This window comes from Abramis brama (genome assembly GCF_963993115.1).
Source record: "Abramis brama genome assembly, chromosome: 14".
NCBI classification, from domain to species: Eukaryota; Metazoa; Chordata; class Actinopteri; order Cypriniformes; family Leuciscidae; genus Abramis; species Abramis brama.
In genome coordinates this window covers 14,666,159-14,688,388 of record NC_139976.1, presented here as the reverse complement: position 1 = coordinate 14,688,388, position 22,230 = coordinate 14,666,159, and the positions used below count along the sequence as shown (strand labels likewise).

The 22,230-nt window shown below is 37.8% G+C and overlaps 1 protein-coding gene across 2 annotated transcripts in view; it reads left to right on the top strand.

The window, feature by feature from the left end:
* Window positions 1–22,230, top strand: part of prkcea (protein kinase C, epsilon a) — a 66,743-nt gene that overhangs the window by 18,040 nt on the left and 26,473 nt on the right. The window contains exons 3-10 of one of the 2 annotated variants that reach the window (XM_084135455.1): window positions 15,138–15,303; window positions 15,810–15,844; window positions 16,861–16,949; window positions 18,151–18,280; window positions 18,372–18,514; window positions 18,737–18,836; window positions 20,218–20,420; window positions 20,503–20,676. In XM_084135455.1, the coding sequence (XP_083991581.1) occupies window positions 15,138–15,303; window positions 15,810–15,844; window positions 16,861–16,949; window positions 18,151–18,280; window positions 18,372–18,514; window positions 18,737–18,836; window positions 20,218–20,420; window positions 20,503–20,676 (1,040 nt within the window). Of the gene's footprint in view, window positions 1–15,137; window positions 15,304–15,809; window positions 15,845–16,860; window positions 16,950–18,150; window positions 18,281–18,371; window positions 18,515–18,736; window positions 18,837–20,214; window positions 20,421–20,502; window positions 20,677–22,230 lie in introns of both variants that reach the window. The other variant, XM_084135454.1, reaches the window with a different exon arrangement.

The following is a 22,230-nucleotide window of genomic DNA, read 5'->3' as shown; positions in this document are numbered from 1 at the left end:
AAAGACAAAAACTGTAAATAAAAGAAAAAAAATGAACATTTATTTTGTGCTATCATTGACAACTGAATAGTAATGATCTGAGAACTGGTTTGTCTGTCCTGATGGTGGGCGTTTGATAGATTCATGAAATCCTCTTGGTTTTGTTATACATCATTAGTGCATCAAGAGAAAGGCCTGTGCCAAGATACTTATGAGAGGAAGTGTGTGTGTGTGTGTGTGTGTGTGTGTGTGTGTGTGTGTGTGTGGAAAGAAGCCGTGTCCATTAGGGAAATCCCACACTTTAACTCTTTGTGTGTGTGTGTGTGTGTGTGTGTGTGTGTGTGTGTGTGTGTGTGTGTGTGTGTGTGTGTGTGTGTGTGTGTGTGTGTGTGTGTGTGTGTGTGTGTGTGTGTGTGTGTGCGGGGGCTGAAGCTGTTCTTTCCTGGGTGTGTATCGAACATATGTTCTGAGATCCCACTCACAGACCTGAGGCTGGTGCTGGGAGATGCCTTTCTCCAGTTGAGGTTAACTAATGATGCAGACTCAAATCAGAAATGTTGGACTGTGATTCAGGAATAGCTTTGATTCCCCACTCCGGTTATAAATGACTGGATGCATTAATGGAGATGATCATGACAGATAATCTTCACTGAATAACAATTCAATCAAAATTCTGACAAAGGAGTGTTCCTGTGTTTTAAAGGGGATAGTTCACCCAAAAATGAAAATTCTGTTATCATTTACTCAAAACCATATGACTTTTGGTAACACTTTACAATAAGGTTTCATAAGTTAACATAATGTATTAACTAACAATTAATACAATATTTGATACAGTATTTATTCATCTTTGTTAATGTTAGTTAATAAAAAATACAGTTGTTCATTGCTTTATGTTAGTTCACTGTGCATTAGCTAATGGTAACATATACAACTTTTGATTTTAATAATGTATTAGTAAATGTTGAAATTAACATTAATTTAGATTAATAAATGCTTTAGAAGGATTGTTCAGTCTTAATTCATGTTAAGTAGTTAACTTATGTTAACTAATGAAACCTTATTGTAAAGTGTTACTGACTTTTTTTTTCCTATTGAGCAACTGCAAATCACATTTTGACGTGTGTATATTCCAACTTGGCAGATCAGTCCATGTTGCACAAGGTTTGACGTCAAGGATATCAAAAGCAAATGAGATGCATACATTTCAGGAAATCGGGATTTTGAAGTCAAGTCATGCTATGCGAATTTGATAATGGTATCATAATTTGTGCTGTTTTAGCTACAGTTGAAAAGTGCAATGCCTGTATCCAGAATTTCTTAGCTCTTTTGTTCAATTTATGGTCAAGACTACAGTCACCATTTTTTCCCATTCATATGTATAAGAGTGAACCATCTCTGCCTTTTACAGTCTGTTTTTAACACAAAGTTACTATATTGTATGTTTTCAGAAAACTTTGAACCAAGGAATCATATATGGACATAATACTGTTATGATTTTTTTTTTTTGTAGCTTAACTGCACTTTTATGACAAATAATAATGGTCTGCTAAATTAGCTAAAAAAAATTAAAAAAAAGTAAACCATACAGATTTGGAATGACATGAGGGTGAGTAAATGATGACCACATATTTGTTTTAGATATAACTAGCTCTATTAAAGCATGAATCATTCTTTTCATTTGACAGATTATTGGTGTTTCGACACACTATGAGCTGTGATAATAGACCTGCAAATGTGTACGTTTACGCACAAATGTAAGGAGCAACAAACAACAACACAGCGCCCACACAAAGGCACATCCACACACACTCTCAACAGAAAATAAAATGCACACATTCAAGCTCTGTGTCTAAATAATAGTTGTGTTGTCTGGATGTTGCGTTAATCACAGGCCTCTTTTCAAAGGTGTCAGTAAACTGAGGATGAGCTTGGCTGGAGATCACTTAATTCTAGCGTCTCCGTGCAAACAGTCAGTTAGTGCTAATGTGCGACTTTGCTCTGGGCATAAATGAGAGCTCAGCATCCCTCCGGTTTATATCCAGTGGTCTGAGCAAAGCCTTGTTCTGTATTATTGTACATACATCTATTGATCTCTAGTTGATCTTTCATATTGATCCAAAGCACTGCTTGTTCTGACCTGCCTGGGTGGGGTGAGTTGACATGCATGAGAATCCCAACAACAAAAAGAAAGATCAGGTCAGTCCAGTATATTAGTAGAGACTGACAAAATATCAATAGATATGCACACTCTAAAGAACTCCCAGAATGTATCAAAAAGCCCTTTCAAAAAAAGAAAAAGAAAAAACCTTTTAAAAAGCTCCCTATTAGATCATGAGTTGGGTTGGGAACCAATAGTAATAATAATTTTTTACATTTATATAGTGCTTTTCTCGTCACTCAAAGCACTTTACATCTCCACCTGGATGATTCAACGGCAGCCATAGTGCGCCAGAACGCCCACCACACACTGGCTTATTGGTGGAGAGTGATGAAGCCAGTCAGTATATATGGGGATGATTAGGAGGCCATGATGATGGACAGAGGCCACTGGGCAAATTTGGCCTGAATGCCGGGGTTACACCCCTACTCTTTTTCAAAAGAAATCCTGGGATTTTTTGTGACCACAGAGAGTCAAGACCTTGGTTTAACGTCTCATTTGAAGGACGGCGCTTTTTGACAGTATAGTGTCCCCGTGACTATAATGGGGTGTTAGGACCCACAAAGACAACAGGGTGAGCACCCCCTGCTGTGAGACAATCAAGAACCAGTTCTAATTAAGAACATTTAAAGAAGCACATTATTTTCTTGTTCTCTTCTGGTAATGGTTCGGAAGTGCCTTGGAAGTTGGAACGTGCAGCTTTGTATGATGCGTTGACACACACGCGTTCAGGAAGCTATTGAATGGCTCCTCCCCCTTTTCAAATAGCCAATAGCATTTAGTTTACCTCACAGACTGCAAGTCGTACTTGACAGCACCATGGAAGCGAATCCGAGCGCTGGTGATATGTTGGATTCAATAGTAGAGGTGTGAATAAAGTCTAGCCATTTCACTCCTAACTCATGTGCAGTTGGAAAACGGATTAAAACTCGAGCGTTTGAGCAACCGAACACACATCTCCAACCCATATTGCTCCGTGACGTGTCAGTGGTCGCTTTGGCCAGGTGGTATTTATAGCACAGGGAGTGGGACGCTTTATATTCTAGAGAGCATTTGATTGGACAGGAGATGTGATGAGAAGCTGAAGTCCGCGGTGATGTCATAAAAATCCGTGATCCATTTTAGTGGAAGTGAGAGACTGTAAGTTTTGAATGCTTATATCTCCTAAATGCGAAATTTTTCATTGTTTTGGAGCAAACCATCTTATTCATAACCTCAGATTAACATTTAACAGATTAATACTAAAAGCTAAAAAACTTACATTTTGATTTCAGGGGGTCTTTAAGTGAAAGACTCTTCTGAACGTTTCTTTTTAATGAATCACACATACATACTTGTGAATAAGTTGGAGCGGTTTCTCAATCATCAATCTCAATCTTTAATCTCTTTAAATTCTGATTGTCTGCGTTGTTTCCATCGTTCATCAGCTGGAAAATATTGTTCTGAAAGGGATTCAACTGTTATTGTTCCTCTGTGTCTTTATCGTTGCAGCTGTGAAGTGGACCTCCCTATTCTCACAGAAGGTATATTGTATATTGTTCTTGAGGCTCTTGAGACCTAAATCGGTGTATTTTATGGCGTGTAAACTAAGATACAGTTTATCAGTGGTGTTATATAAGGATAAAGGAATGAAGTATGCTACCACATTTGGTTTCTTTGTTGATTTGAACAAAGAACAAATTTGAAATGATCCCAGCATTTGGCAACACAATTGCATTTCTGTTTTTCAAAATTTCCTTCCTCAAATTCAAAAGAATAATTAATGGAATGGAATTTTAAAGAACCAGATTTTGGTTTGTACAAAAATTTTTTGTACAAATCCCTCCTCATGACCTTTGATCTTTGCTGCTATGCATCCACAAACTGATCCAATCAATGAGTATTACACACAAACTCACACACAGGAAAGATGCTCTTTAGATGTGAAGGACAGTTGAGCTATTTTCAGTGGTACCTCAAGCTACGCAGACCAGAATAGCTCAGGCACTGCAGCGTCCTTGCTTTCTGTAAAATTACCCACGTTCCTACCTGCCTGACCCACGTCCCACTAGGGTGTGTTATGACCAATTCAGAACACGAATTTTCATTGCTGTTTACAGACTGCGCTGGCCACAGATGTTTCATTTGGATAAATGAAATATATTTCTGTCTGTTCCACTGCCTGAGTGCATTTATATACACATAAATCTTGAGATATTGAAAAGAAAATTGGAGCAATAAAGTATCCCGACTCCCACCTGCTTTGCGTAAGTTTGTCCCTTTTGCCGTTATCAGCTCACCCTTCTGATGTGAGGTGACAGACGCTGTGCTTCTATCTTTACCCTCCTCTATTTATAGTGATCCTCTCATCAGCCAAATGTATTCCTCCTTTCTCAGGATTCTGACTCATCCCACCGTTCAATACATTTAACCATATTAAAGGATAACCAACACAGGTTGATAAAAGGAATAAGTAGGAAGTGTGTGTGTGTATGTGTGTGTATTTGGCTTGGTAAACCCTACATTATGGGGACAAAATGTCCCACAAAGATGGCAATAGCAGAAATTCTTGTTTTTGTGGGGACATTGTTTGGTCCCCATTAAGGGAAAAAAGCTTATAAATCATACTAAGTGATGTTGTTTGAAAATGTAAAAATGCAGAAAGTTTTCTGTGATGGGTAGGTTTAGGGGTAGGGGTAGGGTTAGTGTAAGTGTATAAAATATACAGTTTGTACAGTATCAAAATCATTATGTCTATGGAAAGTCCTCATAAAACATGAAAACAGTGTGTGTGTGTGTGTGTGTGTGTGTGTGTGTGTGTGTGTGTGTGTGTGTGTGTGTGTGTGTGTGTGTGTGTGTGTGTGTGTGTGTGTGTGTGTGTGTGTGTGTGTGTGTGTGTGTGTGTGTGTGTGTGTGTGTGTGTGTGCAGGGGCGTCGGACTGGGGGTAAAACCAGTACTGATTACCAGGGCCCCAAGGAGAGAGAGGGCCCTTGAAAAGTCTGGAATATATTTTATTTGGAACATGGGGGCCCATCAGGACTGCCTATACATAGGGCCCGGGATCTTGTGCTACGCCCCTGTGTGTGTGTGTGTGTCTGTCTGTCTGTGTGTGTGTCTGTGTGTGTGTTTACCCCTACGGAGTGGAAACGTTTTTGTCAGGTGCAGCATGTCAGTTGTTCAGGATTTACTGTCTGAAAATAGCAGGTGGGACTGAGCCATGGATTAACAGACAGACAGACAGACATACACACACCTTATACTGTAGGTGAGACAAAACAATGGCGGCATGTGAGAAAGTTTATATAAAACATATTTATACACTACTGTTCAAAGTTTTGGTCTGTAAGATTTTTTTTAAAGGAATTCATATATTTTTTTCCACAAAGATGCCTTAAATTGATCAAAAGTGACAGCAGGGCATTTATAATGTTACAAAATATTTTTATTTTAAATGCTGTTCTTTAGAACTTTCTGTTCAATCCTGAAAAAAATTATCACAATTTCCCACAAAAATAGTAATCGTCTCAACTGTTTTCAACATTGATAATGTTTCTTTAGCAATGAATCAGCATGACTGGAGTAATGATCAAATCAAAAAAAGGAATAAATTACATTTTCTATTTCACAATATTACTGTTTTTACTGTATTTTATGATCAAATAAATTCAGCCTTGGTGAGAATAAGAGACTTCTTTCAAAAACATAAAATATTTTACCCAGATCTGTTGTGTTAGATTATGGCAGTAGTAACCTAAATGTAAAAAAGGTGAAATGACCCAAATAAATCAATATACACCAATATGTATCCAATATTGAGTGGTACTGATAAATTAAAATATCTCAGATAACCATTATGCTACTTATATATTGTGTATCCCTAGTTTAAAAGGCTGAACACTTTATAAACACATAAAAAACTATTCTATTTAGTTCAAGTCACATTTATTTGTATAGCGCTTTTCACAATACATTTAGTTTCAAAGCAGCTTTACACAAAATGCATGAATCCACATTACAATTTAGAGTAATCTGTTATCAGAAGTGACTGTGTCCATGTATTTCAGAAATGTACATATACAAATCATGCAGTTAACTAACAGTGTAGTAATTTAAGGCAGAAACAATGAGCTCATTGAAGTAATTATTACAAGTTGTGAACATAATGATTACAATACATAGACAATGTAGCATTGGTGCATGTTGATTCAAAGTTTGCATCATCTAAAGTCCTTGACAGAGTTTGAGTCATCTTCACAGTGATGTGCATTCATAGCAATACGAAAAAGACCAAATATTGCCACAGCTGTCCTCTAACAAACCCTTTAACCCCATTTCTGTCCATCTTCTTCTTGATTGGCTGTCCCCGTCCACTTCCTGTTCATCCTACACTTGAACTTTCTCCCAGGGTTCATGTGTTCACCGCTCAGTGAGTGTCAGCATTTGGCTGCTTACCATGCAAATATATGCAGGGCTGCTAGGAGAGGTGGTATTGGCTATTTTTATATTTTTCTTAATGAGTTTCTGTGTCTGAGGCTTCAGTGCACTAAATGTTCCCTTCCATGTTGTCTCCTTCTCTCTTCAACTTCCCCACTCCTCCCTTAAAATCCATGTTGAGGGGATCTTCTGCGGTCGCTGCGTGTGTTTGTTCAGCGGGGCGGCCCAGGCTCTGAGATGGTTTAGATTAAAGGGGTTGCCATGGAAACGAGCCTGTGCGCTCACACTTATAGATGGATAGAGTGGGTGAGAGGTCTGAGAGCAGGAGAGAAAGAAAGAGAGATGGAGTAAAGGGTGAAAGAGTGGACAAGGTCATAATCTGAGCAATGACATTGCCGTTGTGAAGACTTTTCAGATTAGTTAGCATAACCTCGCACGGATATTTGTCATTCAAATCCAGCTCGGTATGTGCGGCATTATGAAAACTCGATATTATGTTCGATAATATCTGTTCTAGGTGTTGGGGCTCTGACTCACTGGTGATCTTAATGTATTTCCCTTCCTGCGATCAAGGACCCTCAACGGAATAATCTGCAATCATTTTGTTAGAGAGATAGAGTCATGTGACAGATGGCTAGTTAGATAACATCTCAGATTACTACGTCACTGCGGCTCAGTAATACTGTAGGACAGTGATATCACCTGCCAAGCTTACCAGATACAACACTCTTGTGACTCAAATACACGACTGAAGGAATCTTTCATACATCCATAGTGAAAGTACACCTTTCAAAAGTTTGGGGTCAGTTTCAGTGTTGATAATATACAACATAACCGTTATTATAACATTTTCAGGATTCCTAGATGGATAGAAAATTCAAAAGAACAGCATTTATTTGAAATGGAAATCTTTTGTAACATTATAAAAGTCGTTACTGCCACTTTTGATCAATTTAAGGCATCCTTACTCAATAAAAGTAGGCTATTTTAAAAAAAGAGAAAAGAAAATAAAGGTCTGACTCCAAACTTTTGAACAGTAGTGTATTCTGTATTCCTTATTTAATTGGATGATGGTGCTCTTTGTGTACGTTGCAGCCACTTATTGTGAAAATTACACACGACTCAAGTTTTAAGCATTTCTAAGCATATTTATTTTGCCGCCTATATTAAAAGGCTACTCTATTCACACAGCAGGAGAGTAGCTGCAAGTACACTTGCAGTGTGTTGAGCCTATTTTTGCTGTCCGTTGTGCGCTGAACTAATAATTGAAAATACTCTTAACCTATTCATTAACACAATCTTTTACTACATATGCTTTTATGAAGCAACATAAAGTACTGGAGTGAACTGCTCACACTCAATACAGGTTACGTGCACATTGACAAGCACAAAGAGCAGTTTCTCTTCAGTTAATCTGACTGAGTCCAGATGATTTTATAACAGATTATAGCTTTTGCAATTTGGGGTTTGAGTTCCATTCTGTGTTGATTAATTACTGTGCGCTTGGTTCACCATCTCATGTAAATTACATTTCGCAACAATCAATTTGTAATAACTCTGAAAGACCAAGTTATCATGTATTTCTTTTAAAGGGCACCTATTATGCCCCTTTTTACAAGATGTAATATTGGTCTTGGGTGTCCCCAGAATGTATTTGTGAAGTTTCAGCACAAAATACCCCACAGTTAATTTATTATAACCATTTGAAAATGTCATTTTTGGGGTCTGTTTTAAAAAGAGCAGGGCTGCGTTCAGCCCCGACAAAACGTTGCACAAAGTTTTTTAAACAGAAACGGTGATGCGTTGAACACACTGTTCTGATGACGCAAGAGTTGCAACTATGGCAGCTGAGAAGGCCATTCTTTGTGTTCTTGTGAATAATTTTCGGAGCCTGATGAAGTCGGTATAAATATGTGTTTATTAATGCTACAAAATATGCCCGATGTTACAGTTACTGCACTTGCCGCCCAGAACAAAAGAGAACATCCCAATCGAGTGAAGGGATTGCTGAAACTGAAATGGAAGCACACATCTTACCTAATTGAGACTAAAACACATCTATTTAGCCTCACATACTGACTTTATTTGTAGTTCATACTGTTTTAATACCCTGTATTTTATTTCTCATTTTTAGGAAAAGCACTTAATTACCATTGTTTATTTCTATACCAAATGTCATACACTTGCAATGAAGCTAAAAATATAAACAACTACATCATTATGTTGATATCCTATATTTTTACAATAAAACTTACGACAAACATGTCTTCTAATATCCTCAGTTGTTGCGTATACCGAGCTGCATCGAACACATTTGTAAATTACTTTCCTTGAACCCATTGTGCGAGTTCACTTTAATACCGCATGCTTTATATACATGTTGCTGCTGATTGGACTGCAGTTCTGACACACCCACCAAACAAGAGAAAACGTATCTCAAACCCCGTTGCACACCGGTGCACGCCGTTTCCAGGAAAAATGACGTTCAACCCGGAAACCGTAGCAAAACGTTGCGCACCGTTTTGAACTTGAACGTGCCCCTGTTTTGGTGTGTACCACCTTAAATGTAAATGAGCTGCATATCCCCGCCCTGCTGGACCCAGATGATGAAGAGAGAAGTTTTTTTTTTTTTTTCTTAAGTACAAACGAAATTATATTTATGCCAGGGGTGCTGTTGCGTCATGTTGACATTACTTGTCGTACAGGTGCTTATGTGGCAAATGTGAGAAGATGGCTATACAGAACCAGAAAACATATGCTGCAGCCTGCAGGGAGATAGACGTTTATATACTGTCTATGGAGATAGAGCAGACCTTAATTTATTTACATTTGTAATTGCTGCAAAAAATGATACGTGACATAAAACTGTCTGACGTTGTTTGTTGAGACATCCTATGACGACGACAATAAATAGCTTTAGACGCATTTGTTGTTGAACTGGCTGACATCGATTGAAATGACTATTTGCTCAAAAATCATAAAATACACTTAAGTTACTTCTTCTGGAGGTGACGCTGGATCGCGAACAGTAGGCAACGATCCACACTTGAGGATTAACTTTAACCCTCGTTCACTAAACAGTCAGTCAGAAAATGATTCGTGCAAACATAAACGTATTTAGGAAGTTTAAGTGGCGCCTTTTCTTCATAAATAAAATCCATCCGCTGCGTTTTCTGTGGCTCTGATGTCAGTGAAGACTACTATGTCCATTCTTACATCCCACAACAGAACACCTACACTTCTTAGGAGACATTACCGGCTGTCGCTGAAACAATGGAGGATGGTGTACAGATCACCGAGGGCGGGGTCTATGCCAAAACCAGATTGTCAATCAAACCACGTCGGTGGGGCTTGGGGGAGGGGGAGGGGATACACCGCTCTACAGTAATTTGAAAGTGATTGCAGTACCAGTTTTGGCCACAATCTTACATACGGTTCCTTTAATAACTGCTATAAATCATACATGAAATGCATGTTACCTAATAGCCTAAATAACTTGAGTCTCTAACACGCCTGTTGAAAAGACCAGCATCGCCAACATACAGTGTGTTGTGTTTTGTTCTGCAGCATGGGTTGCTGGTATGCTGTTGTAAAGGCTTCGGAACAGTTTAACCACACTTTAAAACCGAATGAAATGAAACTGAAATGTGTTCATTCACTCAAATTTTACTGAAACCAAAAAATTAAAAATATCACACATCACTCAAGCTTGCTGAATCACATAATAGCTTTAATATGCAATGTTTCGTACTATATATTTAAAGGTATTTTATATTTCTATATATATATATATATATATATATATACATTACTTGAATATTATACTTAAAGGTAGGGTATGGGATTTGCAAAACGGCCGGCAGATTTTGAAAATACACAACTCAAATGGTCCTACCTTCTTTCCTCCATTGCTGGCCCTGATTCCACCCATTCATGTGGAGGGAGGGGGATGGAGGGAGGGGGATAGGGGGATAGGGGGATGGGGGGAGGGGGGTATGGTACGACCGTTTGATTGACCAACTTACTGTCCAATGATTCTAGGTGGTCTTGGAAATGATTGGCTGGAGTTTTTCGAGTCCTGAAAACATCCTGCAAAGTTTTAAATCTGAAAGTTCACCGTATATAAAGTTATTGTCTTTCAAAAGTAAGAGTCGACTCTGAGTCAATGAAATTAATCGTTTTTTTTAAAAGAGTCATAAGCCGTTTCGTTGTGACGTCAAGGCGAAACATTAGCATATTGCCCACCCACTTATTGGGCGCGCAGACACCATGGAAAACTTGAACCTCAAACCTGCAGCTGATTCCTGTGGATACTGGATAGCAGCACCATGTCGAGAAGATGCTGTGTCTACAATGTGAAAGTAAAGCCAGTTTTTTTTACTGCCCAAGGACGAGCATGTGAAGAATCAGTGGTTAAAATTAACCACAATATTACAGCAGTATAATCCTAAACTTTTGCTTTGTTCCCTTTATTTTACTGACGACTGCTTCTCAAATCAATGCAGGATTCGCAAACCACTTGCTCTTGAAAGATGGTGTTCAAAATACTTAGTTTTGAGTTTTACATTGTGTAGGTCTCCTCATTGTTTGTTACTGTCTTTAGTTTACGGTGTAGGAAGCCTCAGGACACGTCACGCAAAGCTGACATTATGTCAATGGGTGTTTTTGTTTTCGACGCAAGCGCTGTACACGGTAAACCAATCACAACAGACAGAGCTGTCTGGCCAATCAGAGCAGAGTAGCTTGCGGAAAGGAGGGATTTAGAGAGATTGATTCATCTGACGAGTCGTTTGAGAATCATTGAAAATGTGGTGATGTACAAATGTATATTATGAGGAAATTAAACAGTTTTTTTTACCTTTGATGCATGTAGGAGACTCCAAAACAACATAAGGAAACTTTAAAATAGCATAATAGGGGCACTTTAAGTGTTATTTTGTGTGTTTTTGCAATATATTAATATTTGGGAGATATGTGTTAGTGTTTAATGTTCCTTTTATGTTGGGATTTATAGGGGTTTCTGTTATTTTGCAGTTTTGAATGGATTACCATTGTGGTAAAAGAGTAGAGCCTGTTATTAGGTCAAGGATCGGCAGTAAAACTTTTAAAAGACTATTTATGCTTTATGTTGCTTAACTGTGTACATGCAAGTCTATAGTGATAGTATCTTTTATACAATAGCACATATAGTTAACTGCAAAAGATTTGAGTTAACATGATGTTGAAGCATTCAAACTGTATGAATTAGCTTGGACAATATTTCAATTAAATTGCAATGAGCATGTTTATGTAGTACAAAATCAACATTTAAAGTTAATTTTGCCAGAATGTTTTGCCAACTTATTACGGTTTACAGCGCAGCAAACTTTCCTTGGTCAGCCAGTTTCAATAGAAAGAAGGTTACGGTGGCCCACCAGTTAGACTACCACAAAACTAGCACTAACCAGTTTGCACCAGCATGCTCTTTTCCGGCGGTTGCTATCAATCTGCACTATTTGTCCAGCTCAACTCTTTAAACTTTACCTGGGATGATTAAATTGAAAGTTGTGTGGCTCATCTGCCACTCATTGATCAATCTGAAAGTATGGAACTGACTGTCATTGAGTTATAAGCAGATTTGGAATCTCTCTCTCTCTATCCCTCTTTTTCTGATTGATGCCATTTTAATTGGTCCCATGCTGTGCTCTGGCTGGATTGGAGAGTGCTTGTGGGTGGCGTGTCTGGGGCTGAAGTGGCATTGGCGTGGGTGGAGGCTGCCCCAAGCTCCTCTTGGCTGTCTGACCGTGGGCGAATACAACCGTTCAGCTCAAACTCTCATCAGCTCAGCCTTCCACAAGCCAATCAGGAGAATAGTGGTGAAATATACACACATTAAAAAAGAGTAACACAGAGTTGTGGAAGGATGAAAAGGAGAGACCGTGGTTTAGTGGAGCGCACGTGCGCATCGTCCCTGATCACCATGGACACAGTCACTAGGGAAAGTGTTCATGCATTCTCACCTGCTGCATGTCATGAGACCTGAATGAGAGAGATAATGATTGTAAAGGTGCATGTCTACTGTACACCTTCATCACATCTCTTTTACATGTTTCTGATCTGAACTTCCTACAAAATGTCCCTATAAAGACGGCAATGGACATTTTTTGGTACCCATGAGGAAAACAGCTTTTAAATCATACTAAATGATATAAAATGTAAAAATTTAAAAAGTTTTCTGTGATGGTAGGTTTATGGTTAGGGGACAGAATTTACAGTTTGTACAGTATAAAAATCATTATGTCTATGGAACTATATATACATAATGATGACGCCATATTATAGATGTGTCATCACATTTGAAAATTAACCGCGATTCAAGTGTGTGCCAAACCGTGAGTGAAGAATATAACCCCAAATATATTTAATATATAATTATTTCATGTTGCTAAGCTAACATGACATAAAATAGAAGTTCTACTAAAATAAAAATCTGTCGCTTTGTCCATTGTTTTGGGTGAACTTTTTCACTGAGCTTGCCACTGTCTATTCTAGGTTTGTCTTCTCTGTGAAAGATACATGTGATGCTGCCTTGGTCAAAATCTCTAAAGAAAGCATCATTTTGCTGCATAACTGCCTTCATGTTGGGCCTATGATGGCTTAAAATGCTGTCTAGTTAGTCAGCACGCTAGGTTTTAAAACAGAACTATTGATTTCCTCCCTGCCTCATGTTCATGTCAAATTAAATACGGTGACTAGATCTATAAAGTGAATACAGAGAGTATGAACTCCACTGTTATCATGTCTTCTCTTTCAGCGTGTCTGTGTGTGGTATACTAAGGTGAACAGTGTTGTGCTGGGAGGTATAGGTGTGTTCTGGTTAAGCCCTGCTTTTTGAGCAGATGGATAATGTATTATGTAAGCACATCTATCCCACTAATGGCCCTTTTAGCTGCCACGCTGTTCTCCTGAGCAGCTGCCCGCTCCAGAAGACAGGACGCTCTCTGATATCAGACAAAACAAGCACACAACTTGCCTCAGGAGCACCCTGACATGAGACAGAACTCGGATACACACAGACTTTCACGCACACTCTTACCGATTTGTCCCCCAGGATGCTTGCAATGGTAATTGTGCTGAGCCTAGTCGCTCTATGGGGGCTGCTTGCCACCCTATGGGGATTCTTAGCTGTAATCACACCTCTGCAGCAGCTCCTCTTACAGACAGCGTTAAAATAATGCAGCCCACACATACGCTGCTGTACTGAAAGACAAGAAGTGTGGGAGGAGTTGGATGACAAGTTTATTGGAACCAAACAACCGGGAGAAACTACTCTCTTTCAAGGAAACCACTCTCTCCCTCACACTCATTGACGGACACAGGGCACATTATGGACACCGCCACAACACACGTAGTGATGTGAATGTAATTTTGCAGTTGTTTGTCTGATGAAGGAACGCTGTCCCCCTCAAAGGCATCACCTGACTGCTGGAATGCATGGAGCCGTGGTGGTGGGTCACATGGTTGGTCAGGTGGTCCTCGGCCGCCGTTTTCTCTCATGATCAACACACTTACACAATTACTGCAGCCCTCAAATGGGGCAAAGTGAGGGGAAGAGTTGCTTGAGAATCAATGATGTGTTTGTTCACTTTCTCTGCTGGCTGGGTTAACCTTAGATCATGAGGCTTCTTGAGGAGCGTTCTGTTTGGTGGTGGCCAGGGTTCTAGTGTGTGGATATGTGTGCGATTTATCTTTGATGGAGAGCGTAAGGTGACGTGTAATGGCAAAACAGAAGCGCAAAAATAATGATTGTTCTCAAACAGGTTCCCACATGTCTGCTATTGGTTGAACTAACAGGTAGCTCCGCCCCATGCTCACACCATTGGTTGAACCAATTTTACTATGTCAGGCTGGTGGTGATATATGAAAAAATGGCATAGACAGTAGAAGTATAAATTAATTTCATTGAAAAATTCAATTCAATAGAAGTCTCTTATGCTCACCAAAGCTGCATTTATTTGGTCAAAAATACAGTAAAGTATATTGTAAAATTATTACAATTTAAAATAATGGTTATATGTATTTTTATATATTTAATATATTATGTTAATGTAGTTTTTTTTCTGCTATGGAAAGCAGCCATTACTTCAACTTGTGTTGTGTGATCCTTCTGAAATCATTCTAATGCTGACTCAGTTATCAAGCTAAATTTTGAATTATTATCAATGTGGAAAACAGTTGCTGCTTTATATTTTTTTAAGGATTCTTTGACAATTAGAAAGTTCAAAAGAACAGCATTTGTTTGAAATAGAAATCTTTTGTAACAATATAATTGTCTTTATTGTAACCTTTTATCAGTTAATGTGTTCTTGCTGAAAAAAGTAATTATTAATAAAAAAAAAGTAGTGTAGCAATTTTATTTTCCCGTTAGATATCTTTATAATCCACACAAATGTAATATAAAAGGAGAACTAGAAATTGTGCAATATTCTGATGAATGTGTTATGAGTGATGATAAACTAAACATAAAATAAAAAATAAAATTCACCTGCATCCAACACACTTATATTCAACTAACTTATTGTTAAATGTCATTTTATTTTGCAGCTGCATCATCCAATGAAAATGAGGAGAGAGTGTTCCGTGAGCGGATGCGTCCACGAAAACGTCAGGGGGCGGTTCGGAGGCGTGTCCATCAGGTTAACGGTCACAAGTTTATGGCCACCTACCTGAGACAGCCCACCTACTGCTCCCACTGCAGAGATTTCATCTGGTAAGAGAAGATGCGTGTTGCTCCTCACCTGTAGCCCTGTATGTCATCTACAATAGCTACTTCTATACAGGACTACCTTTATTATAAGGTCCTTTTCAGATATATAAAAGGTTTATGTCATTTTCAAAGGCGAAACCTGATGCTAATCACAGGCACTCCTCCTCCTGATTACAACAAAGGAGTTTGTGTAATGAATATTAATATTGAAAGCAAATTAGATCCACTGTCCTTTGTGCCAGTGCGGGGGGCATTTTATAGATTAGACAGATGTTTATTTTTATCTCTGCAAACATTTCCTCCCAGTAGTAATAACTGTTCAGTCTAACTATTTGCATACCTAGTGCATCCCTGTGGCTATACACAATGCTGCTTGTTGCCACTGATAGAATCCGCTATAGAGATTTGAGTTGTAGCACAACCCACCCTCTGCTGGTCGGAAACAGAACTGCTCAATCCTGCTGTGTGTCAGAGTTGTTTAACACATTTATTTCTCTGTGGTTCTGCAGGGGTGTGTTGGGGAAACAGGGGTATCAGTGTCAGGGTGAGTAAGACGCCCTTCTCTTATGTACAGTGATAGTAAAATCAATTATAATATTTCCTGGTTTGTTTGATCTTTATTTTTAAATATCTAATGGAAAAAAGTGGTAACACTTTACAATAAGGTCCCTTCAGTTAAATTTCTGTTAATGCATTATTTAACTAAATAAATAACAATGAGCAATACATTTGTTTAAGTATTTATTAATCTTTGTCAATGTTAGGTAATAAAAATATACAACTTTCCATAGTTAGTTTATGTTAGCTCAGGTCCATTAAATAATATTAACAAAGATGACTTTTGATTTTAAATGGTTCGTTAACCCAAAAATGAAAATTATGTCATTAATTCCTCACGCTCATGTCATTCCAAGCCCGTAGGACTTTCGTTTTTTTTTAATCAAACTTTTTTAATTAAATCTAAGAGATTTCTGTCCCTCCATTGACAGTCTACGCAACTACCACTTTGATGCTTCAAACAGTTCATAAAGAGATCGTAAAAATAATCCATATGAATTGAGCGTTTTAGTCTAAATTTTCTGAAGAGACTCGGTTGCTTTATATGATGAACAGATTGAATTTAGGCTCAAGCTTCTTCTCGGATGTCAAGCCGGTTCGGTTGAGCTTCTGTTCATTTTCGCTGATCAATATCAGTTTATCATATAAAGCGATTGTGTCTCTACAGAAAATTTGGAATAATCAGCTCAATTCATATGGATTAGTTTTACTATCTTTTTATGAACTTTTTGAAGGGACAGAATAAAAAATAATATCTTCATTTGTGTTCCGACGATGAACGAAAGTCTTACGGGTTTGGAACTACATGAGGGTGAGCAATTAATGCTAGAATTTTTCATTTTGGTTGAACTAACCCTTTAATAATGTATTAGTAAATGTTGAAATTTAGATTAAGATACATTCTTTTGAAGTATTTTTCATGGTTAGTTCATGTTAACTAATGTAACCTTATTGTAAAGTGTTACCGAAGTAAACTTTTTGCCTATTCCTTAAATCTCTCAGTGTGTACCTGCGTGGTCCATAAGAGATGCCATGAGCTCATCATAACAAAATGTGCTGGCTTGAAGAAACAGGAAGACACTCCTGAAGAGGTCAGTTCTACTTTTCTCTCAAAAGACTGAGCTATGTTTGAGTTGGCGTACTAGTACTAGTTTTCAGATTATTTTATGAATTACTACATTTGCCAAAATGTTGACAATTATCACAACAGAAAATACAGCGAGGAATACGACGTGGCTAACTTGACCTTCATTTTACAGTGTGAAGCCACAATTCTTCTCTCTTTCTTGTAATATTTACAAACAATTTTGTTTCAATCAAAATTATTTAGGTGATAGCATCACACATAAGATAATTGTACTGTAGTAAGGTCATGATGATTGTTTTAAATGTTAAAGATTGATGCATAATATGTAATGATACACATAGTTTTTTTTTTTTCAATTGTAGGCAGCACACTGTACAGTGTATGCTAGTTTTCTAAACACAGCTCATGCAATGCTGTTTTAGTATCATTTTTCTACTATTATAGTATTTATTTGTTTTTGTTTTTGTTTTTTATTTTATTTTAAATTTATATTTGAAGTTTTCTTTTTAATTTTAGTTTAAGGTTTAGTCATTTTTTTGTTTTTAATTTATTTTTATTCCAGTTTTAGTTTTAGTATAATTATAGTCCTTCAGCTTAAACTTATTTTATTTAAGGTTTTAATTCATTCTAATCTTTAAATGTAATAATACAAATATTATTTTATTTCAGCTTTATTTAAATTAACATCAATTATGATTTAAGGCCCAGGCACCAATGGTGCGAAAACTCAGCTTATATTATTAAAACCACATTGTTATTAAGGTAACACTTTACAATGAGGTTTAATTTGTTAACATTAGTTAACTATGTTAGTTGATATAAACTAACAGTGGACAATACTTCTGCAGCATTTATCGATCTTATTTAATGCTAATCTCAACATTTGCTAATATATTATTAAAATCTAACTTTTGTATCTGTTAACATTAGTTAATGCACTAACATGAACGTTTTTATTAACAAAAGTTAATAAATGCTGTAAATATATATTGCTCACTGTTAGTTTATGTAAGTTAATGCATGAACTAATGGTAACAAATGAGACCTTGTTGTAAAGTGTTACCATTAATAGTTGTATGTTTTAGTTAACAATACCAACATTGAGCGCATGTTCCTAAAACTACTGAACCTGCTCAGGATTTCCTCAGCAGAGAGATCAGTTGAATTGTGGGTATCGTGGCATGAATGATGTTTTGTTTTTACAGGTTGGCTCCCAGCGCTTCAGTGTAAACATTCCACACATGTTCAGCATTCACAATTACAAAGTCCCCACCTTCTGTGACCACTGCGGCTCCTTGCTTTGGGGACTGATGCGGCAAGGCCTGCAGTGCAAAGGCAAGCGTTGCAGATACCAGTGATGAATGATTTGTGATCAAACATCTGCTTTTGTTGCCATATATTCATTTATCTTCCTGTCTGTTTTCAGCCTGTAAAATGAATGTCCATCGGCGTTGTGAAAGTAATGTAGCTCCTAGCTGTGGTGTCGATGCCAGAAAAATTGCTAAAGTGCTTGCTGATCTCGGGGTGACGCCAGACAAAATCTCCAACAGTACCCAACGCAGGAAAAAGGTGAGTAGAATTAAATATCTGGCCAGATGGAACATGGGTCGATGCAAAAACTAAATGATGACTTTATAAGCAGAGGAATAAAAGAAATAAAAGTATGACCACTTTAAATAATGATGCAGTAAAATGAGGCCAGTGATGATTGTGACAGTTATGTAAAGGATTAGGACATTAAAATATTAAAAACCATTAGCAGTAATATTAAAAAAAATGTTTTCTCTTCAGTTGACTCCAGGGCAGGACCCTCAGCAATCCACGACAGAAGCCCCTTCATCAGAGGAGTCTGACCGATGCAAATCAGCTCCAACTTCACCCTGCGACCAGGGTACAGAATTACACAAACTCTCTTACACATACTCTGCAATCTTACTCTTTCACTATTACACATTCATCATTTATTTGCATAATTAAAGGGTTAGTTCACCCAAAAATGAATATTTAATAAATTAACTGAATATTTTTTTTCCCTCATGTTTTTCTGAACCTGTATGATCCCCCACTGTGGAATACAAAAGAAGACATTTTTAGGAATGTGCTGGATGCCCTTCAATTGTTCAATTATTTCAATTATTTCTATTATTTTCTGATTACAATGAAAGGAAACTGGAGCTTCCAAGCTTCAAAAGTGATTTAGGAATATTTCACCCAAAAATTGAAATTATCCCTCAAGCCTTCTTATGTGTACATGACTTTCTTCTTTCAGCTGAACACAATCAGTGTTATATTAAAAAATATCCTGGCTCTTCTCAGCTTTGTAATGGCATTGAATAAAGCCTGAGTTTTTGAAGCTCCAAAAGCGCATCCATCCATCATAAAAGTAATCCATATGACGCCAGTGTGTTAATAAATGCCTTCTGAAGCGAAGCGGTTAGTTTTTGTTAGAAAAATATCCATATTTAAAACTATATAAACTATAATCATTGGCTTCCGACTATGGCTGTAAACATGTTACTGAGAAAGTCGAATTCCGGCGGAAGGGTGACCTCTGACCCGACGTATGACAAAGGCGAAGCTTAGGTGAGAATTGAGAAATGTGGAAGCGCAGAGAATAGAGCGAAACAAAACACCGGTCATGAATTAGAAGTCTAAAAGAGAAAATGTCAGAGGATTACAATATAAGAGAAGAGGAGCTACATCCTATGTCATAGTTCCGCCAGAACTCGACTTTCTCAGTAACACATGTACGGCTGTTGCCAGAAGCCAGTGATTATAGTTTATACATTTTAAACATGGATATTTTTCTTACAAAACCCCATCGCTTCACTTCACAAGTTGTATATTAACCTGAAATCTAAAGTCTTTGGCTGAAATTCAGGTAATGGGGCTTTTGTTTCTAACACATGCTGTAAAGCAGTAGACCAATCACAACCGACTGGGCCATCTGACCAATCAGAGCAGAGTAGGCTCCCGGAAAGGTGGGGTTAAGAGAGAACGAGTCCTTGATCAAACTGTTTCAGACACTGTGAGAAAAGAGGTGATGATGCAATATATATTATGAGAAAATTAAAGGATGCGTGTAAATCTATTGTAGGAGACCTTCAAAATAAAAGTAAGAGCATAATAGGGGCACTTTGAAATGTTTCCATGTGTTTTATGGAAGAAAGAAACTCATACAGGTTTAGAGTGCGAGTAAATGATAACAGATTTGTCATTTTTGAAAGAATTATTCCTTTAAGTCTCATGTTGTTTTTGTCTGTCTGTAGCAGAGCTTGCAGAACTGGAGAGTATCCGCAAGGCCCTGTCATTTGGCCAGGAGCACAAGTCTTCCTCCTCTTCCTCGAGCAGCGGCGTTCAGAGCACAACGACCGAGAGCCGGGAGAATGGAGATGTGAAGACCGTACAGACGAAGAGAATGAGTCTCACGGACTTCTCGTTCATCAAAGTGCTGGGCAAAGGCAGCTTCGGCAAGGTGAGGGTCACGAATCGGTGCTTTTCAGTTTTAGCGTATGAAAACAAATCAACATCTTCACATTGCCCTCTCCGCGCTGTAGGTGATGCTGGCTGAGCTGAAAGGCTCAGATGAAGTTTACGCCGTGAAAGTTTTGAAAAAAGACGTCATCCTTCAAGATGATGATGTGGACTGCACTTTGACAGAGAAACGCATTCTGGCCCTGGCTAGAAAACATCCCTATCTGACTCAGCTTTTCTGCTGCTTCCAGACGAAGGTAAAACAGTCACTAAATCAAAACCCTGATTCTCTCTAATCTAGACATTTCAAGTCATTTTTTCTTCTTATCAGATTAAACACTTAAGTACTGCAGTCTTCCTAATGTCACCTTCATGATGTTCCAAACCCAGTATACTTTCTTTCTACTGTGAAACTGTGATTTTCGACTTAATGTCCACCTGTTGTCCATAGAATGAAAGTGGATGGAATCACACTGTCAATCTCTAAAATACAGCTTTATACAATGATTCATTGTAGCTTAATTTGACTTGCATGATACATAGCTACAGTATGTGTGAGGAGCAGACCAAGTAAATGATGACAAATGGTGAGCTATTTCTTTAAAAAAAATAAAATAAAAAAAAAAAAAACGTTGAATTTGTCATGAACTAACAATACATAATAGCTTTTATTAGTCTAGGTTAATGTTAATTTGTATATTCACCATTCAAACTTTTGAGGTCGGAAAGATTTTTGAATGTTTTTGTCTCTTCTGCTCACCAAGGCTGCATTAATTCGATCAAAAATACAGTAATATTGTGAAATATTTTTACAGTTTAGATTAACTTTTTATTTTAATATTTCTATTTTAATCAAAAGCTGAAATTTCAGCAGCCATTCCTCAAATCTTCGAAGTCACATGATCCTTAAGAAATCATTCTAATATGCTGATATAAATATATAACAATAGTGCATACTAAGTATGTTTTAACATTTCAAGTTCATGACACCTAATGCATTAACCAGTGATCTCAAATTGAAACATATTGTGAAATATCATGTGAAAAATCTTAAACTATTTTCACAGTCCAGCAGATGGCAGAGCCACACAGGATTGATCAGGATTTAGAATAACAGAAGTTGTCCAGGAGGTGGCAGTCTGACCTCTTTCTGACACCCGTGTATCACAATGTGGTTTGAGGTTGACAGTCCAGTATAAAAAGAACGTGAGAAGTCAAATGAGGTTATGAAACTTTTAACAAGCTTAGCAATTATAAGTGGTTCATGATAAATGCAAGTTTTATTTTCTAAGTTAAAAAAAGAAAATAGTTCGAAAAAATAGTTGAAAAATAGCCGTCCAATAAGTTCACAATGCTGGTTACTACTTTTAATTTTGTTTAATCACCCAGGGTTCCCAAACTTCTGCACACGATTGTATTTGCGGATAGGGAAGGCAAGTTGAAGTGGTATGGTTCTATCAATGAACTGTGCCCATTAAAGACTGACATCCTTTTCACTAGGGCTTTTATCGCTTTCATCATCGGTCTCTTCTCTATTTTGCACTTTCACTTCTTTCCGTCTCTTGTTCAGCTTCCCCTCCCATGCCCCAGTTACACTCACAGTGATATCTAGTGTCCTCGTTTCTCTTTTTCACTCTTCGACTACCACCCACTGTATCTCCCTTCTCATTCGCCCGCATCTGAGAACACAGGACAAACTGACGGAGGGCAACAAAGCAAGAAATGCAAAGAAAGAAGGGTTGGAGGCGGTAGTAGTGCGGGAAAGGGGCAGAAAGAAGAAGGAAGACATGATTTGGGAGGGAAGAGGAGTC